Source organism: Bos grunniens, chromosome 21, assembly GCF_055505025.1.
Source record: "Bos grunniens cultivar Pamir isolate PY7600 chromosome 21, Bosgru_T2T1.0, whole genome shotgun sequence".
In the NCBI taxonomy this organism is placed as follows: domain Eukaryota; kingdom Metazoa; phylum Chordata; class Mammalia; order Artiodactyla; family Bovidae; genus Bos; species Bos grunniens.
In genome coordinates this window covers 24,921,399-24,941,512 of record NC_141185.1, presented here as the reverse complement: position 1 = coordinate 24,941,512, position 20,114 = coordinate 24,921,399, and the positions used below count along the sequence as shown (strand labels likewise).

The following is a 20,114-nucleotide window of genomic DNA, read 5'->3' as shown; positions in this document are numbered from 1 at the left end:
TTCTGCTGCTGGAAAGCCTTGTCCTTGCTCATCTGTCCAAACCCTGGCAAGAATTTGGGGCTGAGAGTTGGCTCTCTGGATCTGGTTCAATGCCCTCAGAAACTTGCCTTGGTGAGGGGGTGGTCACTGACCCTCCCCGGGGGTGCTCCTGTTATCTGTAGAAGGCCTGGGATGGTTGCTGGTGGTTCCTCACAGTTCTGAATTGAAGCAATACTATTCAAGACCCCTTCCCCTGCTCCGTTGTTCACCATTTTTCTTCTTGAGGCCCTTTTTCCTTTCTCCATGCCTTTTTCCTCAGTACTAGAATTTTAAGGCATGCTCAACTAGGGGTTAATGTTTTTGAGAACAAACTAAAAATGGGAATAGTTTTTTCTTTTCCTGATAATTAAAGTAATAAATGCACAAAGTAGAGAGTAAAAGAACTCTCTCTCCTGAAAGTTTTAAAGTGTGATAATGGCACTCAAGTTATACATTAAATATACAGTGTTTATCTTTCAGGGATAAATACTAAGATATTTAAGGATGGACATATAATACGATGACTGGTGTTACTTCTAATGAGATGGAGGTAAGGAAATGGAGAGGTATAAATGAAAACAAAATTGCCCATGAGCTGATAACTGAAGCTAGAGATGAAAGTTCCTTTTAATATTCTACATTTGCATATATTTGAAATTCTCCATAATAAGTTACCAAAAACCCCTAAAAGACCCAACCACCCTAGAATCCAACCCCCCTGGAGATAAGCCCTATTAACTTCTTGGGACATTTGTCTCTCAGTTTTGACATCTGAACCCACTTCTTACATTTGGGGGATGCCCTAAGTTGAAGCAAAAATGCCAGGCACTCACGTTCCTAGCCTCCCTTGCACGGGCGCATGACCAAGCCTCCAGCAATCACACCCTTCTGCCTAGACCTTGAATCACAGGCTAATAATGATGGGAGGGATTGTGTGGAATCCATTCCAGCTGCAGTGGAACAGGCCAGGCTTCAGTGATGAGCTCACCAGCTCTTTTCTCTTGACTGTTCATACTGATGGGATTACTGTGCAAACTGCTCTGTGAGGTGTCTTTTTCCTCTTCTACTTGATAGCATGTGGAAGTGTCTTTGAGAGTACACAGACCCCCTCCCTCCTTCATTTTTACAAACACAGTTGATGCTGCTACAGGACCAAGTGTTTCCTCCTTCTCACCTTTGCTGCAAGTGGGTTGGTAGAGGGAAAGGAAGGGTCGTCATAATATAAGTTCACTTTCCTCTCAGTGAGGCAGGGTGGGGACTGGGACAGCTGGACGGTGTGCCCGGTCAGCTACCGCCCCTCATATGGGCTCCTGGCAAGGCCCCAGGAGAGGGGTATTCCTCACACTGTATAGGCAGGTTGTGCTCATGCCCCGAGCAGCTGGCAGCCTGGCCCACTGCTGACCATGGGAGCAGAGGTGTCGCTTTCCACGGCTCCATGAGGCTGATGGAAATCAGGAGCCTCCAGCTCACATCCAGGCCTGTGCCCACAAGAACCTTTAGTTTCCCACTTCAGGTCAGGCACCTAATTCAAGGTGTCTCCTAGTCCAGCCCTATGGCAGCTTTTGTGGGTCAGGTCTGCACTGAATGAGTTCCCCTTCCCATCAGGGGACCATGTCCTGAGGATGAGACGGGCTGGGCGAGGGTGGAACCCTGGGGCAAGGGACAAGTTCAGGAGGGGCATGAGGGAAGACTGGATACCCCAGTTTGTCTTTAGAGGATCTGGTTCCTCAGGTCCTGGGTGACCCTGAGAGGCGGAGGAAGGAGGGGTCCTGCTTGGAGGGGACACCCTGCCATAGGGAGGGTTGTCAGATGCCTCTCAATGCTGCTGGTGTGAGTAATCCTAATAGCAGGAGCTGTCAGCTCCTGAGCCCTTGCTACGCATGGGGCACTTTTTCAAAGCTTTACGGACACCATTTGTGATGGTTAAGCATCATAGCAACTCTTTGAGGCAGCTGCATCACCCCGCTTTACAATGAGAAACAGAAGCATAGAGGTTCGGCACTAACCCAGGGTCGCGCGATGGTATAGACGCAGGGTGGGATCCAGGCTGGTCTGAACCTCAAACGGCTAGGCAGTCATGCTGGGGGTGGCCTCTGAGCTGACAGCCACCCAAGGTGGTATCTGCTGGTCCTTTGAAAAGTGATCCTTGAAGCCCCCTTCCCTGGAGCCTCACAGGCGTTTGGTCACTGTACCCATGTCCTACCCCGAGTCAGCTGGAAATGTGTTCTAAACTTAATCCTAAGTTGCTTTGGACAGGGTTTCCTAGCAGGCTTGGAGGAGGCAGAGCTTTCTCTCTCCTTCGCTGGTGGGTGCCTGCCATTTGGTCTCAAGAATCTTCAGGAACAGCCCCTGAGCTGGACCCAGTGTCTGGAGCCTCGCTGGCAGCCAGAGGCCACCCACACTTAAGCCTGGCATGCCAAGACTGTGTGCACAGTTCTGGGTGAGTCTCCTATGCGCTCTGTCAGTTACTTTTCAAACACTCCTAGGAGGTACCTTTCCTACTTTTCTGATAAGGAAGTTCTCTAAAATAAAAGTACTAGTAACAAGTAACTTCTCAGAGTTAATAGGGGTTTACGTGGCTGGTGGAGCTACTTGAGGTTAAACAGCAGCAGCAGTGGGCAATGCCAATGGTTGAGGATCTTCAAGTGATTGAGGATCTTCAAGTGTCTTCAGCAGATGAGGAGGCACCCGGACCAGTCTGATGAGAAAGAGCTTTGGAGGCAGAAGGGGTGAAGTTTGGGTCCCAGAGCTGCCCCTCTTCTTGGTTGCATCACCTCAAACAAGTTACTAAACTCTGAACCTCAGTTTCCTCATCTACAAAATCGGGATAATAATTCTGCTGTCACCCTTCTCCCTGTAGTGATCATGTATATAAAATGCCTGGCATATTGAGACAGTATATCTATTATTATTAGTCAGCAGTAGCTGGATTACATGGGTACTTTGTAGTGGGGATTTGTGATTGTATCTAAGACTTGTCAATTATGGGTGAAGTGATGGAACATGTAAAACTTGTTGTTTGATCCCCCTCCACTTCCTCTGGGCTCCCTGGGTACAGTCTCCTCTGTAAACTCCCTACTGGCCCACCCCTAACACTCACTATGCTCATAGATTCATGTCCTGGATTTTTAGTCTTTTTAATTTATCAAAATGTGCCTGTCATGTGTCCTTGTATTCCTCAGGACCTCTAGGCCTAATGGCTAATCAGTGGAGGCTGAAATTACCCGCTCCTGCCTCTAGTTTACTGTCTACATTAACATGACTTTATTCTTCTATTTTTCATTGCGGTAAGTTTGCTATTCTAGGACACTCTTGCCCAGACAAATAAACTTGGTTGTTAAATTACAGAAATTTCCTGAAAGACCCATCAGCTCTTTAACAGGAAGCATCAACAGATAGTGCATGCTGGAGATACTTCAAAACCCTCACCTCGAAATCCTCACCTTGCTGTTTTCAACCGCAAACTGCTATATCAGGAAGTTGCCCCAATCCTAGTCAAGCCCCTGAATGGAAAGACCTGTTTTAAGCCACATTTGAAATTCTCATTGAGATATATATGCCCTTGCCTCTCCCCGCTCAGGGTGCAGTGGGAACACGGGTAGAGAGCCAAGTACAGAAGTTCCCTGGGGACACTGTTGCTGCATGCCTTGGGAAATGCTGCATACTCAATGCTGCATACACCCCATACAGACCCTTCCCCGGGGAATCTGCCGGTGGGAGAGTCCTAGTTCTAGCCTCAAAGAGGCAACAGCTTTCTATTCCATATGACTTGTTAATTACATGATATTTACATATCTATAGTTTAGACCTCACCAAGCCAGAGGTTTACTCAGTGTTACAAAACACAGAAGAGAGCAACTGAGTTAATTGCAAATACACATAAAGGTTTTTGGAGCCCGAGCTACCGCACTGGCTAGGCCCCATGTGACGTGCCATGTGGCAATGTGCTGCCTGGACAGTTGCCTGCTAAGGATGGAGGTGGAAAGTCATTCAAAGGAGAACTTTAAAAATCAGCTTAAAATTGAATCAACACTAGAGCGTTTCACCTGAAAGAAGATCATTCACTGGTCTTTGAAAGTTGCGTTTGCTTGTTTGTTTTGGGTTCCCCTGGAGATGAACATTAAAATACTGCGAAGTTTTTAAATGTCTGACCAAAATATCTAATGTGGTGACTTTGGGTAGACCTGGCTTCAGTCAGGAACAAACATAGACCACACAACTGGAAACTCCTGGAAGGAGAGACATGCCTCATTTCCTTTTATTTAGAATCATATGAAACTTGATACTGAACATCCAGAGGAGATGAATTAGGATTCGGGTCCAAATCTGCCTCAGTCCCATGCGATTGTTTGCTTTACTGAGGTTTCCCAAGGTCTTAAATCTATCTTATATGCTCTGCATTATTATGGAGTTTTTATCAGATAATCTTTCATTAAGCAGCCCATCGAAGTTCAAACCATCCTTAAGTAATATTTTTCCAATTTTGAAAGGACAAAAGTAGCAAAGGTGTTAGAAATAAAATCAGAATTGATGACCTGAAGTCATTTAATTAATAGGAATCTCCATGCATGTTGGGAGCTGCTTTATACCACAAGCTGGGAGTGTGAACCCAGAGCCCACCCAAGCCTGGAGCTTCCATTTACTGGCTGTGTGACCTGAGCTGAGTTTCTTAACATGGCTGTGCCTTAGCTTCCTTTACAAAAAATATGAAAATAATAATAATACCTACCTCACAGAGTAGTTTGAGGATTCCAGGACTTAATATTTATAAACCACTTAGAATAATGTCTGGCATAGAGCAAGTACTGTGTACATGTGTAATACTGAATACATAAAAGTAAATTTAGGGACTTCCTGGTGGTCCAATGGTTAGAACTCTGAGCTTCCTCTGCAGGGGGCAGAGGGTACAAAATGAAACTATAGCAACTTAAAAGCTTTCCAAAAATTTATCTTCAAATGGCTGAATGTTTTCCACATAGACTATATTCAGTGAATTTCTGAAATTAGGAAACACGAAATGCTGGCAGTGTTTAAGGGGAAGCGATTCTTTAAGGTCTTCCCGGATGCATTTTAGTCAGTACTTGTTAAAGCTTCTCATGTGCCTTTTTTCTATTTTTTTGTTCCTTGTTTGATTTTTTTTCTTGTTAAGGTATCTCATATTCTGATAAGGATATTGTGGGGACTTTGTCATAGGGAAGCCAACCCCTCCTCCCATCGTCTTGAAGGAGGCCTGGTCAGGGCCCCTCCCAACACGCTGCAGCAACCTCATGAAAGGGACAAATAACCTTCTTTTAAAGCCAGCTTTTCTTCTTCTTGGGCTTCCCTTGTGGCTCAGCTGGTAAAGAATCTGCCTGCAATGCTGGAGACCTGGGTTCAATCCCCTGGAGAAGGGAAAGGCTACCCACTCCAGTATTCTGGCCTAGAGAATTCCATGGACTATACAGTCCATGTGTACATGTATACAGGGTTGCAAAGAGTCGGACACAACTGAGCGACTTTCACTTTCTTCTTCTTAATTAGTGAATTATTCACCAAGTGCATTTCCTTCATGCTTTTGTCCTTTTCTTAGACCTCAGGTGATCACACTTTTGGCCTTGCATTGTATCAGCTGCTTTCCTTATTATTAATACACCTACCTGGTTCGATGGCAGATTTTTTCGCCTTGGCTCCTATTTTAATGTCAGCCCTCGGGATCCAGCCCTTCTTTTCAAAAGACTCACATTGCCGGATGCCAGATCATCCTCAGGAGCAGCTGCAGAAACGCTTGTCTAGGTTTGTCGGTGGTACCCAGAGGGATGGCCGAGAGTGCTGGCTTTAATAAATAACCAACATAACATTGTATTCAGAATGTTCCTCAGAGTGTGGTCCCCAGGCCAGCATCACAGGCCTTGTCTGGGGACTTGTTAGAAATGCAAGTGTCAGGCCAGCCTGGGACCAAATGAAATAGAAACTGTGCTTCAGCAAGATCTCCAGGGCACAAAAGTGCACATTCGAGCGCACGTTGAGTTTGAGAAGTGCTAGACTAGGGAAAGGGGCAACAGAGGATGAGATGATTGGGTGGCATCACCGCCTCAATGGACATGAGTTTGAGCAAGCTCTGGGAGATGAAGGACCGGGAAGCCTGGCGTGCTGTAGTTCATGGGTTCACAGAGTCGACACGACTGATCGGCTGAACAACAACAGACTAAGGCAGGCGGATCATTTGTCATTCATTCCATTGCTTTCAGGCTCAGCTCTGGAATCTCAGCGCTCACATAAATGCAAAAATGAACAGTACAGCGTGCTGTGGATGCTTGGTTTAATCCCATCCCAGAAGTTAGTTTTGTTCTGAGCACAGCTTTGTTTCCTGTACTTGTTGAGAGGGGCCCACTGATCACTTGGGATATAAGAGGATAGTTCTGGCCTGGGGAGCAGATAGCTAACTAGGGTGTAATCTCTTGGTCTGCCTCCCCTGCCGCATTCTGCCCTGGGGGCCTCTGATCTGAGTTCACATCACATTCTGTGCCTCATCCTGTCATCCTCTCTTCTATGTACTATCTTTCTCTCCACTTGAGCAAGGAGCTCTTTGAGGCAGAGGCCATGACGGGTTCCTTTTTGTGTCTCTCGCACCTAGCACAGGGCCTGGAGAATAATGCTTCATCATGCATTCCCTCTAGGAGGGAAACACACGTGAGCCATCCAGTTTCAGTCTCTGTGATGCTCCCTTAAAATGGGGAAATGAACTGGGATATTCTCGTCCAGGTCCCAGAGGTTGGGGAATGCTTCTTGGGTATGTTTCTGACTGTAGTTCCACTCTGACCTTTCTTGCCAAGTGAAACTTCAACTTTACCTAGGGCAAGTTGATGAAAATCGGGAGGAGAGGGGGCGAAGCAAGTACATCTCACTGACTCAGTTCTAACTGTAAGCACTTAATCACTTCCAGTAGCAAATGAAGTTTCAATGCAAATGCCCCCCAGCACCCGGCCTTGACATCTCTAGGCCCCACGTGAAGGAAAGTCTTCAAATTGCTCAGACTGGAGTTTGTCCCATCTTTAAAGAAAAACCCTTCCTTCTGGAAATGACTTATCCTGAGGATGAGGCAGGCAAAAGGAATCAAGGAACTAAATTCAAGGAAGTTGCTGACATGATTTTTATTCCTCTCTCATACCACTTCCCTTCTCCCCAAGGCTCCTATACTTCTACCTGTCTTGACAGGACCTTTGGCTTCTTGGAGAAAATCAGAGTGCACAGAAGGCTGCCAGTCTGTTGAATTGTTTTCTTTGAAAACTTGGGTTCTCATGTGCTTAGAAATTTGCAACGGAGAAAGTCTAAGGAAGATTTTCCATGGATTAGAATGTTTCAGTTCTAAAATTTTTCTTTAGGGAACTCCAGGCTCCAGCCACCAACCAGTGGTATGAAGGTAGGGTAGGTTTAAAAAAAAAAGAAAGAAAGGAGATGGAGGAACAGGAAGATGATCCACTAAGGCCAGCTACTTCCCGGTTTATGCAGACAATGGAATCCACTTTGGAGATTAGGATCCAGAAAAGCAGAAAGATTGAATGAAGCCAAGAAGGTGGAAGGCCGGGCCCAGCTGGGTCAGAAGAGGCCCTTCTGTGCTGTGAGCCTGGAAGGTCATGCCTCTACACATAAGCCCGTCCCCAAGGAGGCCAAGGACAGGTGGGCCACGTCTGTCCCATCTCTCCAACCCTCTAGTGTAGAACTGGAGTGACTTGTACACTCAACCGTGGGGGGCAAAGAGGCACGTCTGACTGAGACCTGCTAAGGGAATCATTCCAAAATTGGGAGCCAATTTCCAACCTTTGTTCTTTGAGGTTGGAGGTGGATGTCCCCACCCCTCACCACTCTGACCGCTTGTGTGCGTCAGCGGAGGGCTGAGCCTGACATTCATGTGTTAGACCATGTAACACCTGTGTTCAGGTGCTCTAAGAGGGACAAGGAGTTTCAGTGAGGGCCCTGCAGCACCTGAAAGGAGATGAGACAGGTAGAGGGGCCACCACAGTGCTCAGCTCCAGACAACTGAGGCTGCAGGAGGGGGATAGAGCCGGCTTTGACCACATGGTCCAGTCTACAGCAATACTCTTTACATATGAAAGATTCAGGGGGTATTGGCCCCTTTTTGGTCTAAGAAGATAATTATCATATTCACTTCACTGTGACATCATTTATGAGTCCAGAAAAGGACAACATAAGGGAAGAATAATGTCCTCTTAGGCATAAGCCAAGTACATGAGTTGTATTGATTGATACACCATTCTGCATTTTATGCAATGCTATAAATTTTCCTTTACTCCTCTTTCTGTCTAGGCAAGAGATGCATTTTAGGGATAAAAACTTTGATAGCGTCTAAACCTAAACTTCACAAGTTACTGATTTCTTGTGAAATCATCTTCTGTAGGATCATTCAGGAGAATCAGACTGAACTGATGAAAAGACCCAGACTCTGTCAGTTTTATCCTGTAGCTGCTAACAGTACTATAGGCTGATTTGCAGGTGGATGGTGCTTAAAAGCTGTTAACCACTGAAGATAAGAGTGCATTAACTAAGTTAACCACCTGTCTGTCCTGAAAGGTGACCCCAAACAGGACATTCTCTGTGGACTTGTTCCTTCCCGTGTGAAATACAGGATGTTGTGCAACGGCTTGCATTTTTTTTTCAGCGCTAGGTGCCTGGCACTCTGTTATGATTTTTGTGCGGATAGTCTTGTACAGTCTTCAGATGGTCCAGTTTGTAAGCGAGGAAACACAGGCCCAGAGGTGGGCACCTGCTAACACACATTAGCACTGCCCTATTCCTAAGCCCCCGTCCTCAGGAACTTCTCATAGAGGAGATCTTTCCCGGCTCTAGAAAATGTAAATTTCACAATACTACTCTTGGCCAAAATAATTTCCTAAAGCGGAAGGTCTTGGAATAGCTTAAACCAAGAAGATGAAAGCAGGCGACAATGAAGAGCCTTCCAGCTGTAGGCCAAACAGCCTGCCCGCCCCAAGCCTGAGACTGATGTTTCCTATCACCTTAGAACAGCCTCCCTCCCACGCACTGGGCCGGGGCTGCCTGCAAAGCCCAGCTGGGAGGCTGGTGTCGACAGTGTGAGAAGCTGCTCTGTGAGAGGGTTCCGTGGCTGTGGTGAGTTCTCCCACATGCTCTCCACCTCCGCCTAGGAACTGAATGACTCTCAGTGTAGGAGACCCACAGCAGCCCAGTGAAAACGATCAGGATAACTCTGTTTGTAAAAATCTGTTTAATAAATATACATCTTAAAAGTACCAAAATAATTACTGACAAAATACACTATGTACACTATTTACAGGAGGGGAAAACACACCTTGACAGGTAGTGACTTTTAACCCCACCCCCCCGACCGGTTTAACAACACACCTGATGGTTACATGTCACTCAACTGGCGCAGCCACAGAATCCATGGTGATTCAACCAATAAGCATAATAAATAAGAGTCCTTTCATCAAATTTTGAATAACCTTCCCCCTGAAACCCCACCAAAGGTGACATTTAAAAAAGAGGTTTTCTCTGAATTCCAATGATCTTTCTTGCCCCCTCTTCCAGAGTTCACAAAAATGACAAACTGAGGGTTAATCCAGAGTAAAATGTTCCAGACCAGGCAGTGTGGTTATAAGTACACCCCTCCCTTTTTTTTTCTTTTTTTCTTTTTTTTTTTAGAAAAATAAAACTCTCTATTTGTACAAATATACAAGTCCATGTTCTTTTAGCTTCTTTCTGAAGCTCATAACGTCAGACGCTGGCCTCCAAGCACACAGTCATCGTAGGGAAGCTAAAAAGAGAAAAAAAAGGCAGGTTAAACTCGCAGGGCTTTGCCAAGGGTGCTGGGATGATGGGGAGGGCTGCTACTGGAAATAACTCAAGTGTTCTTGGACTCCATTCTCTATACACTGAATGTAAATGAATTTCCTGGGCTGAGGGAGCTTTCCTTTAAGGATCCTCTCCTTCAAGAAGAGCAAAAAAAAAAAAAAAAACACGCTCTTGGGATTCTGCTTACACATACTCAAGCTTGAGAGGCTCATTACATTGAGACCCTCAGGATAAGGAGGAACTCTAGGAGCCTTAGAAGGGGGAGGGAGAATGGCCTCTCTTCTTCCTTCTTGCAGAGCCATGAACAAGTTAATTGGGACTCACCTCGTCCTCTGTGAACTCTGATTCGGTGTCATAGCTCTCCTCATCCTCGCTCTCCGGCAGTGTCTGAAGGTTCTCTAGGGTCAGCTGGCCCAGCTGCTGCTGTATCCGGGTGCTGGGGCGGCCCCACGTGAGCTGGTACGGGGAGTAGCCCTGGTAGGTGACTCTGTTGACATCAGCCCCACACTTCAATAGGAGTGACACCAGGTCGGGATTCTGCAGGTCCACTGCCAGATGGAGGGCAGTTCGGCCATTGCAGGGCTCCTGGAACCATAAGGAATTCAAGATGCTTACGGCTGAGTTTGGAAGTTCTGCTTGCAGCAAAAGCCCTCGCACTGAGGACCAAGCTGGCCTGATGTACCCCATCTGAAGGTGTGAGGCACTCACCTGAGCGTTGACATCAGCGCCCAAGGACACCAACAGCTCCACGATGCCCAGGTAGCCATGAATAGAGGCCAAGTGCAGACACGTGTGGCCTAGAAGACCAAAAGTAAGACAGTATTATAACCACTTGTTTCAACACTCATTTCTCAAGCAGAAGCTTTCACCTATTTTTTTTTTCTTAATTTATTATTTTCAATTGAAGGATAATTACAATATTGTATTGGTTTCTGCCATACATCAACATGGATCAGCCACAGGTGTACATATGTCCCTATTCTTTTAAGGGACACATTCTTCTTAATTTGAAGAGCCCAGAATCTGGGTTCTGAATGGACTTTAGAAAGGCATCAACTAGGCCTTTATATATGTATTCTCCATCTTTCACATGTTGAGAGCTTAGGCCTTGCCTGGACTCCTTAAGTGCCTGCCTCCCCTGTGTATACCTCACCTGCCCTCTGATGGGCAGGGCAGCCAGACTTACCATTGTAGTTGGTGGCCTGCAGGATGGAGTGGAGGTGCTGGGTCCCCCGGGGCTGAGTCAGGACTCCCACACTGGCCAGGCAGCCCTGCTCACAGGCAAGGTGTAGGGGGGTATTTCCTCGAAAGTCTCGAAGCTCAGGATCACAGCCAGCTTCCAGAAGTGCCTCAGCGATTTCTGGCTGGTTAGTGATCACAGCCAAGTGGAGTGGCGTCTACAAACAGAAGAGGGACAAAAAGGATGAGCCATGGATCCAACCCACCATCTGTGTTCCCTTGAACCCCAGAGAGATCCTGGTTGTGGGTGCTGCTTTTCCCAGGCACATACCAGGGGCAAGGCAAAATACCAGAGGCCCCAGATGGGCTTCATAAAGGCCTCTCCAAATCAATGGAATTTTCTGTTCTAGAATACTGGCTGACGCAGGTGTAAAAGATCAGGGTAGATAATGACCAAATCTTTGTTAATCTAGAAATCATGTGCAAGACCCGGTTTTATCTCAGGGTCAGAGCAGTAGAGAGAGTACGCGGCGGGAGAGCAGTACCTGCTGCAGGTTGTTCTGGAAGTTGAGGAAGGCCAGGTCTCCCTTCACTTGGCGGACCACTTCCATGGTCAGCGCCTTCTCTTCATGGATGATGGCTAAGTGCAGGAACCTGAGAGGAAGAGAGGGAAAACCCCCAGGGCTGGTGAGTGCACTGCGTGGGGCCCGGGGAGGCGCGCCCCGCGGGGGATTGCGCAAGGCCGGGGTTTCTGGAGGCCGAGGCCGCGGTGTTTTCCGCGAGGTTATTATGAGCTGAGTGTTCCTGGCAGGCGCCCAGGGACTTTCCGGGCCCCCCCCCCCCGCGCTCGGCGGCGGGCGCCGGCCAGACCGCCCCGCCCTCTCGCCGTGCCGGAACGCCCTGTACTTCCCCTCCCGGCTGCGCGGCGCCCGCCAGCGGGGCAGAAACTCCCGCCCCCCTTATGCAAGCGGGGACTTCGCGTCCCCGCCGCCGCCCCGCCTCCGGCCGAGGGGACCCGCACGGGGGTGTGCGCGCGCGCGAGGTGCGCGCGGCTGCAACGCAGAGCCGTGGGACCACGGCCCCGGGAACCAGTGCCAACCCCCGACCACCGACCCCACCCCCCCGCCCCGTTCGCCATCACCCGGCCCCGCAGGCAGCCGTGCACCTTTGCACAGCCTCGGGGTCGGTGCACGAACCCCGGTGCGCGGCCGCCGCGCGGGCCCCGCGCTTGGGGCTGCAGGCCCGGCGCCTCCACCCGGCCCTGCCACCCGGGCCCGCGACACTTACGAGTCTCCGTCCTCGGTGAGCTGCTGTTTCCAGGGCTCGGCGCCGCGCGGCGCCTCCTGCGGCTCGAGGCGGATCTCTCGCAGCTCCTTCACCATCTGCTCATACTCCTCGTCCTTCATGGAGTCCAGGCCGCTGTCGTGGCGGTCGTCCAGCAGCCGCTCCTTCTTGAGCGCGTCCCGGGGGCCCTCCATGGCCCAATCTTGGCCGGGCTCGGCAGGCTGGAACATGGCGCGGTGAAGGCTCGGGCGCTGCTCCCCAGGTGCACGGGCCGCGGGCTGCGCTGCGCGCTGGCTGCTCTCGGAGTCGCGGGCGGGCGGGACGACGGGCTAGGACTGTTGTGGGCTCGGCAGCGCCGCCGCGGCGCCCTATAAACGCTGGCAGGGGATTTCTCCGGGGCGGGGTCAGGCGCGGGGAATTTCCAAGCCAGTCAGACCAGAAAAGAGAACTGGCCTCGTCCTCTGCTAGGGGGAAAAAGAAGCCTAAACCCCGCGCCCGGGTTCATCAGAGAAACTCCCTGTGATGAGCCACTGGGGTCATGTACAGGGAACTTTTTGATGAACGCTGAGTGGCTGGAAAGTCCTCCTGACCGGGCCCCCTCCCCGGGTACTTCCCTGCAACCTGCACACAGTAATCCTGGCCCTCTGCAAGAAGCGCTCTTTCCCTGGGTTTTCCCGATTTGATCGATTTGATTTAGGGTCGTCAGCTGCTGAGATCCCAAAGACGCAGGCCTGCAGGCTGGTTCTTCACTGGGGTTTACCGACCTGCAGGTCTTTTCCGGTTTTTTTTTTTAATCTTTTGAAAACGCGAGTGGAAATGTTGGCCGGGTGTAGGGATTCACTTCCCCAAAGCTCTCTGCGGGGAGGACGCACTGGTCGGTGGAAGGTCGGCTGCCTCTGCCTTCCTGCCAGTACCAGGCTCTTAGCATTGTAGGCACCGGCTGAATAGCCACCCCCAGCCCACTCTCCACCCCGACCCTCGGGTAGAAGTTTCTAAAGCTTTTGGCATTAAAAGCCTAAATGATTGGGGAACCCTCAAATCATTTCTTCGGGATTAGCAATCCTGTTGACTGGGGGAGAGGCAAGCACTCTGCCCTGTATGCAGGAAAACGGTGAAAACAACCATGGTATTTTTCAAGGAAAGCAAGGTATGAATCTTTGTAGCAGAGGTTGTAGATCCTTTGCAATAAGGAAATCATTATGGAGGTCGGGTTCCCCGCTCTGCGCTGTGCTGCTGCAGGGAACAGACCCTGAACCTACTTCTGGGTGCTCCGCTGGGCGACTTTGCAGAAGCATTTGGGGAAGGTGGCTGAAGAATGGGTAGAGTAGTGCCTTATCCAAGATGGGGCCTTATGGATGGCTAAGAAATTAGCTGCCACGCATAGTGCAGGGGGCTCAAGGCAGCCCATGGTGCCCTTCATCCTGCCTCTGCTGGCTCCTTGCTCTCCTGCCTGGGAGAGACCTGCATGGGCCCCATGCTTGCCCTATGGGTAGCCACTCCAGGCTCACCACCCTCCTCTCACCTGCAGAAATAGAACCTAGGCTCCCTGCCCCACCCCCACCTCCTAGTCAGTGAGCGGTATGCATTCATCTATTTCTAGAATTGGTCCAGGCAAAATAAAGAAACTTGGGTCAGAGTTCTTCAGAATAGGTCCCAAGAAGCCTCTGTAGTTTTGCAAAGATTTCTGGTGATCATTGCAATCATCTTCAGCTTAACTGACCATGTACTGCTGCTGCTGCTACTAAGTCGCTTCAGTCGTGTCCGACTCTGTGCGACCCCATAGACAGCAGCCCACCAGGCTTCCCTGTCCCTGGGATTCTCCAGGCAAGAACACTGCAGTGGGTTGCCATTTCCTTCTCCAATGCATGAAAGTGAAAAAATAAAGTGAAGTCGCTCAGTCGTGTCCGATTCCTAGCGACTCCCTGGACTGCAGCCCACCAGGCCCCTCTGTCCATGGGATTTTCCAGGCAAGAGTACTGGAGTGGGTTGCCATTGCCTTCTCCGACCATGTACTAACCAAGCCTTATCTGTTCCTCATCTCCCCTTTCCATTCCCCTACCCCCAGGGTCTGAATATAGGGAATCTGGGTCAATAAGAGTGAGAGACAAAATATGAGGGGGAGAAAAAAGTAAAATCAAGAAGTAAAACTAAAAAAAAAAAAAAAGTAAAACTGTCGGGGTAGTAATGGTCATATATTAAAATGAAAACTTCTCAGGGATAGAATCCACATGTCCTCTGCAGGCCTGTGATACACAAATACGTATTAGGCGAGGTGCAATGCGTTAGGCTCTAGGAGACCTCAGTTCCCAGCTCTACCTCTAATTACCTGCATATTAGTTGGAGAAATTAGCTGCCTTTGCTATGGGATACCTGCTTTTATAATAAGATTGGGTTTAATGCTGTTTAGATTTTTTTTCCAGATTAAAAATTGTATTACTTGATCACAAATACTCATGTATCTTTGCTTAAGGGTGACCACGGCTCTTATATCATGGTATAAATTTTTGAAGGGCTCCAACATTTCTGCTGTACATTGTTAGTTCTCAGAACTAATCTTGTAAGTAAGGAACTATTGTTCCCACTTTCCTAAAAAGAAACAGGTGCAGATAAATTTACCTGGACATTCCATGGCAGTTTATCTAGTTTCTATCCCAACCTGTTTGGCCAAAACAGTCATGATATTAACACTTTGGAAAACACTTTGTGAAAATGAGACTGAATACACTATAATTTGAAAAATATGCAAAGTATTTTCTACTCCAATTGTTAGGTAAAATAGAGAGTAGATGTTCCCCCATCTAACTCTCTATTTTCATATATAAAAAATACATTTAAAAGGTACAGAAATAGTAAACTCTGACTGCCCCACTTACAAAGGTACCTTAGAAGACAATTGTCAGCTGCAGGTTTGAAAACGATCATTGAAAAAAACTGCATAAGTCCAAAGTATTTCAGGAATATGTTTCTTTGCACCTCCTGCGATGGTTTTCTGCAGCTGCTGCTGCTGCAGCCTTGGGCAACTGGGGGGTCTTTATTCCTCATTGTTTAGTGTGACACCTAGTGGTAGATTCAGGCCTAGTAGTCAGTGATTTGTCATGGTGCCTTGGAACTTCTGAAAAGATCCTGATGCTGGGAAAGATTGAAGGCAGGAGGAGCAGGGGATGGCAGAGGATGAGATGATTGGATGGCATCACTGACTCAATGGGCACGAGTTTGAGTAAACTCCAGTGATGGACAGGGAGGCCTGGCATGCTGCAGTCCATGGGGTTGCAAAGAGTCGGACATGACTGAGCAACTGAACTGAACTTGGAACTCTTGGGAGGTGCTGAGCCTTGATGATCTGTCCCTCTAGTGGGGATTCCCAAGGAGGTACCTTTTGTTTTCCTGAAACCAGGGAGACAGTTTTGGGTAATGTGATCCAAACGGTTTTCTCTGTCATATGCTCTAAAGGGTTTAAATCAGCAAACATTACAGTTTGGGTGACAGAGAACATACTGGGGAAGTCAGAAAACAGCAACAGATGGAGCAGAAGACAGAAAAACTGACTTTTGGTTTAGAAAGACCTTTATACACTTAAGAGTCCTCCCTACCTCACTGTGAAGAATTTTAGCTAATCTTGACCATTTTAAAGATGTTAAAACCTCTTAAAGTCATATAAAAGCCTTTTTTTTTTTGGCTGTGGCAGGCAGCTTGTGGGATCTTAGTTCTGTCCCCACCTCTCCAATGGAGAAGGCACTGGCGACCCACTCCAGTGTTCTTGCCTGGAGAATCCCAGGGATGGAGGAGCCTGGTGGGCTGCCGTCTATGGGGTCGCACAGAGTTGGACACGACTGACATGACTTAGCAGCAGCAGTACCTCTCCAATTGGACCTGGGCCCCAGCAGTGAAGTCCTAATCACTGGACTGTCAGGGAATTCCTTTCTTTTCTTTCTTTTTTTTTTAATATAAAAGGCAAAAGAATAAGTTAGGCTTGAAGTGGCTCAGGAGCAGCCCTGGGGAAGCAAGCATCATGGACAGGATGGCCAATGATGCTTGCTTGCTTCACTGGCAGCAGGAGCCACCCCCATGGGAAAAGGAACACCGTTAAGGCCTGGGGGCTGGCTGCAGGCACTTCATGTGCTCTTCCTGGGTGGGGAATGCACAGTGTGGACTGAACCTCCTGCCTGAAGTGTCCAGTGGCCTGGCAGCATAGGGATTTTTCTAGAAGTTCAACCAGGTGGTCCAACATATTTGACTTTTCTTAACAGCATGGGCAGGGTGTCCTGTGTCAGTTGCCAAAACTTGTTTTAGCTCCAGCAAACCAAGCTCCTGAAGAAGGCTGTCCATGGCTCACTGCGGCCAGGCTGGAAGAGGGAAGAGCTATGACAAGAGCCCTGGAGGGCAAGCAAGACAGGCAGGCTGCTGATGGATGCCCCGCTGTGAAATTCTGAATTTATATTCGGCCTCGAATCCCAGTCTTCTTTCCTCCTGTGGTGGTTAGCAACCACTTCTGTCCATCCCTCTCAGAACCTGGGGCTCCCATGCTCTGGAGCATTTTTCATAGAAAAACAGCTGTCAGGACTTTCGCAGTGATGTGAAAATAAGACTGTCAAAGCCTTCAGGGGTTTCTTTAGCTATAAATCCTGCAGTTTAACGGGACTCAAAGTTTGAAAGGGTCTTAAACTCCTCCCCCTACTTTCCAATAGGGCCCAGGCAATTTTTGTAGATGCGTGAAGCTGGCCACATGAGTCCGAGAGGGAATGGTGACATCTCTGACTGAAAGTGTCTGTCACACTCAGCTCAGATAATTTTTGCCAAGCAGCACTTGAAGTTCAGCACTGGAATTCCATTATTAAAGAAAAAAAAATCAGAAAATGGATTTTAATGTGAAAAATCTCAAAGCATTGTAAAAAACCAAGCAAAATGCATTTCTGTATCCTTTGACTAAATCGAGCCTATAGGCCCTGAGTTTATAACCTCTTTTTCAGCCAAGGTATGATGTTACTTTGGGTACTTTGGGGCAAGGCACCTGCCTTCGCCTCCCTTGGCAACATCAGGGTTCTGCTCTTCTGTGTAACCGTAACCAGGGGCTGAGAGTGGAGTGTGTCCCTCCAGGAAGCTCCATCTGCCCCTGCAGGCAGGGCTGGAATCACTGGAAGAGAGTTCTGTCTTCTCCCCCAAAACTTTCAACACTATCCTGTAAAATAAGTGTAACGAGTTCAACAAAACTCCTATTTTTCTTACAGAGATTACTTAGGTTTTTAAAAAATACTCATATGGTTTCAATAAACCTCTCCTTGAGGTGTTCCTGCTCGGCAGGTCTGCCTGTTGGATAACCAGCTGCTGCCAGGGATGGGGGTGGGGGTGGCCGGCACATGTTATCTGTGGCCAGAATTCCTGGTTCTCCCTTTCGGCTGTTTGTTGGCAGTAACCAAGCTACAGGTGTGAGGGCGGTTCATGTTCTGTTGTGTTCAGGGAGGAGGACTTGGATTAGGGAGGGGGTGGAGGTTTAAAAGCACATTGCTTCTTCTGCGCGCCTGTATGTTTGCTGTTGTTTCTCGTGTGTAAATTCACTCTGAGTTCAGTCAGGGCACAAGTCGGCAGAGCACCGGGGCCTCTCCACAGGACATGGGACCTAAGAGAGAGGAGGTCCCTGCTCTTGGTACATAATCAGGGGAGGAGGTCATGATCCCTCTCAATGTCAGAGCACCTCCAGAAGCTGTATGGGGATGTAGACATTTTTTTTTTTTTCCTGTGTGGTCTAAAGTTTTGGGAATGGTTTAGGTCAAAGGTAAACAATCATAGCTGCATCACAGATAATCATAGATTTGCTTCAGTTTATAAATAGAGTGAAGAGTTAGGAACCTTAATCCTTAGCCCTTTCTTGTAATCACCAAGATAATGTCTTGCCCAAACCTCCTTTTTGACCCTCTGTTCTCTGGAGTAGAGCCCCAGCTAAGTATTGGATAAGTATTAAAAATCAAGATGTGTCTTGGAGTCTTCTCTCTGAGGCTGTTAATGACGGATACTTATAAAAAAAATTAATTCTGAATGTTACTCTTAGGCTTTTTATTTTTAATTTTTCAATTGAAGTATAATTGATTTACAATATTGTGTTAGTTTCAGGTATATAGCAAAGTGATTCATATATGTACATGTATAATGTATATATTTCATATTATTTTCTATTATATTTATTATACTAAATATTGTTCCCTGGACCAAACAGTAAATCCTTGTTGCTTATCTGTTTTATATGTAGTAGTGTATTTTTGTTAATCTCATATTCTTTAGGCTGATTTTTAGATGCTGAAAACAAATGAGACAGAGTAAGAGGAAGGGCTCCAAACAGAAGCCGTGAGCAGGGAGAAAGGGGGAAACTGATGTGGGACATTTTCCCTTTGTTGCTGAGTCTTAGCCATCAGAATCCAGTCCCATGACTGTGACATATTCCCTCTGGATAAATCACTCAGCTTGGCTCCGAAATGCTCATCATTTCCTATATCCCACGGCTGTTTATATAGGCCACAGTTCAAGGATTATTTTAACCAAGAACACCGACATTTTCAGCAAATGAGGTAAATTTATGCGTCACCAAATCTTTAATGCTAATATTTGAAAAATGGGCCATTTAGAAGAGAATGTAAAGAGCACAGGAGACAGGGAATCGGTGTACCCCTACGCTCACTGATTGAAACTCAGGAGGCTGGGGGAACGTGCTCAGGGGTGAGAGCAGGGGTGCCGGCCTCGGTAAATAATCTATACAAATGTGAGGATGGAGAGACGCAGGGAAGCCCACGTCCAGCTTGGTGACAAGGTAGGCTCTGCTGTCTGGAAGGGCTCAGAGTCACCCCCAGGTGGCCAGGGCATCAGGGCAGGAGGGAGAGGGAAGGATGAGTGTTCACAGGAGAGAGAGGAGCAGCAGCTGGAGTTCAGGGTTGGGTACAGAGCCACAGTGGAATTTTCCTGCTGGAATGGCAAAATCCAGAGAGGATGAGGTGCTCAGTATGGATGGTATTGTCTGCAGCGACATCTTCAGGCCATCTGTGGAATAACTTCTCCGAGGAACCACATTTTCTTAAGGATGGGATTTTGGGCAAGTTGGGTGGAAGATGTGCCCAGAGACTGGGTATTTAGGTGTGACTAGTGCATCATTTATCACAGTTCCCCGGAAAGCTGTGCATACTCCTGCTCCTGAAATCCCTCTAGCTGATCAGTTCAGTGTATCCTACTTTTGATATGACTCCAACCCATGTCCTTCCGTTTCCATTGTCCCCACATTACTGTAGGCCTTGTTTAATGACAGTAGCCTCTCAAGTTATGTATACTAAATTTACTGAACACTTACCACGGCTGGCACTTGATGTACTTTATCCTATTTAATCTTCAGAAGCGTTGTCCAAGATGGGGATCGTTCTCTGTTTTAAAAGTTTAAGTCACTTACCCAGAAAGCCAAGCCAGCATTCAGACCCATCCCCTGTACACACTCTGACAACGTGGCTTGACTGTTCCTACTTAGAACTTTTTCAAAGGTAATGGCACAAATTATGTGTTATATTTTCTGTAGTAATAAAAATACATAAACACAGAACTTGCACTTGGTTGGAAAAGTGGTTAAAAAATTCAAATAGTATCAGAGGGTTACAATGAGACAATTACATTTCCTTTCACTAACACACATTTTTGTCCTGTTATTTCCTGTAACAGGACCTCTAATGACTTACCATGACCTGCAGGACAGAGTCTTGAGCTCCTCAGGCAGGATTCACAGCCCTCCAGAGTTAGAGTCTGCCCAGTTTGGCCACCCTGGTCCCCATTTCTTCCCAGCA

The 20,114-nt window shown here is 47.7% G+C and overlaps 2 protein-coding genes across 5 annotated transcripts in view; one reads left to right on the top strand and one right to left on the bottom strand.

Annotated features, from left to right (window-relative positions):
• Positions 1–9,237: 9,237 nt before the first annotated feature.
• On the bottom strand, positions 9,238–12,652 carry NFKBIA (NFKB inhibitor alpha). 2 transcript variants are annotated; one of them, XM_086363582.1, is made up of 6 exons: positions 12,310–12,652; positions 11,568–11,676; positions 11,030–11,240; positions 10,552–10,640; positions 10,168–10,428; positions 9,238–9,805 (listed from the first exon to the last, which is right to left on the bottom strand). In XM_086363582.1, exons 1-6 carry the CDS (start codon positions 12,534–12,536, stop codon positions 9,758–9,760), a joined length of 945 nt encoding a protein of 314 aa, XP_086219708.1. In that variant the 5' UTR covers positions 12,537–12,652; the 3' UTR covers positions 9,238–9,757. The 2 variants fall into 2 exon arrangements, with proteins under 2 accessions (XP_086219708.1, XP_086219709.1); XM_086363583.1 differs by lacking the exons at positions 11,568–11,676; positions 12,310–12,652 and adding an exon at positions 11,354–11,502.
• LOC147349248 (histone-lysine N-methyltransferase SETMAR-like) overlaps positions 11,575–20,114 on the top strand; it is a 152,740-nt gene continuing 144,200 nt past the window's right edge. For 2 of the 3 annotated variants that reach the window (XR_015149737.1, XR_015149738.1), the window contains exon 1: positions 11,575–11,709. Coding sequence is in view for 1 of the 3 variants with exons in the window: in XM_086363584.1 (XP_086219710.1) it covers positions 11,632–11,709 (78 nt within the window). In the remaining 2 variants the exon portion in view is untranslated. The remainder of the gene's footprint in view (positions 11,710–20,114) is intronic. The other variant, XM_086363584.1, reaches the window with a different exon arrangement.

Bases quoted from the DNA above. Each gene is read 5' to 3' on its own strand.
- NFKBIA (XM_086363582.1), bottom strand. From the start codon at position 12,536: ATGTTCCAGCCTGCCGAGCCCGGCCAAGATTGGGCCATGGAGGGCCCC. The intron at 10,641-11,029 runs GTAAGTCTGGCT...TTGGTCTTCTAG, and splicing joins GCAGGCCACCAACTACAATG to GCCACACGTGTCTGCACTTG. The intron at 9,806-10,167 runs GTGAGTCCCAAT...TTCTCTTTTTAG, and splicing joins CAGAGTTCACAGAGGACGAG to CTTCCCTACGATGACTGTGT.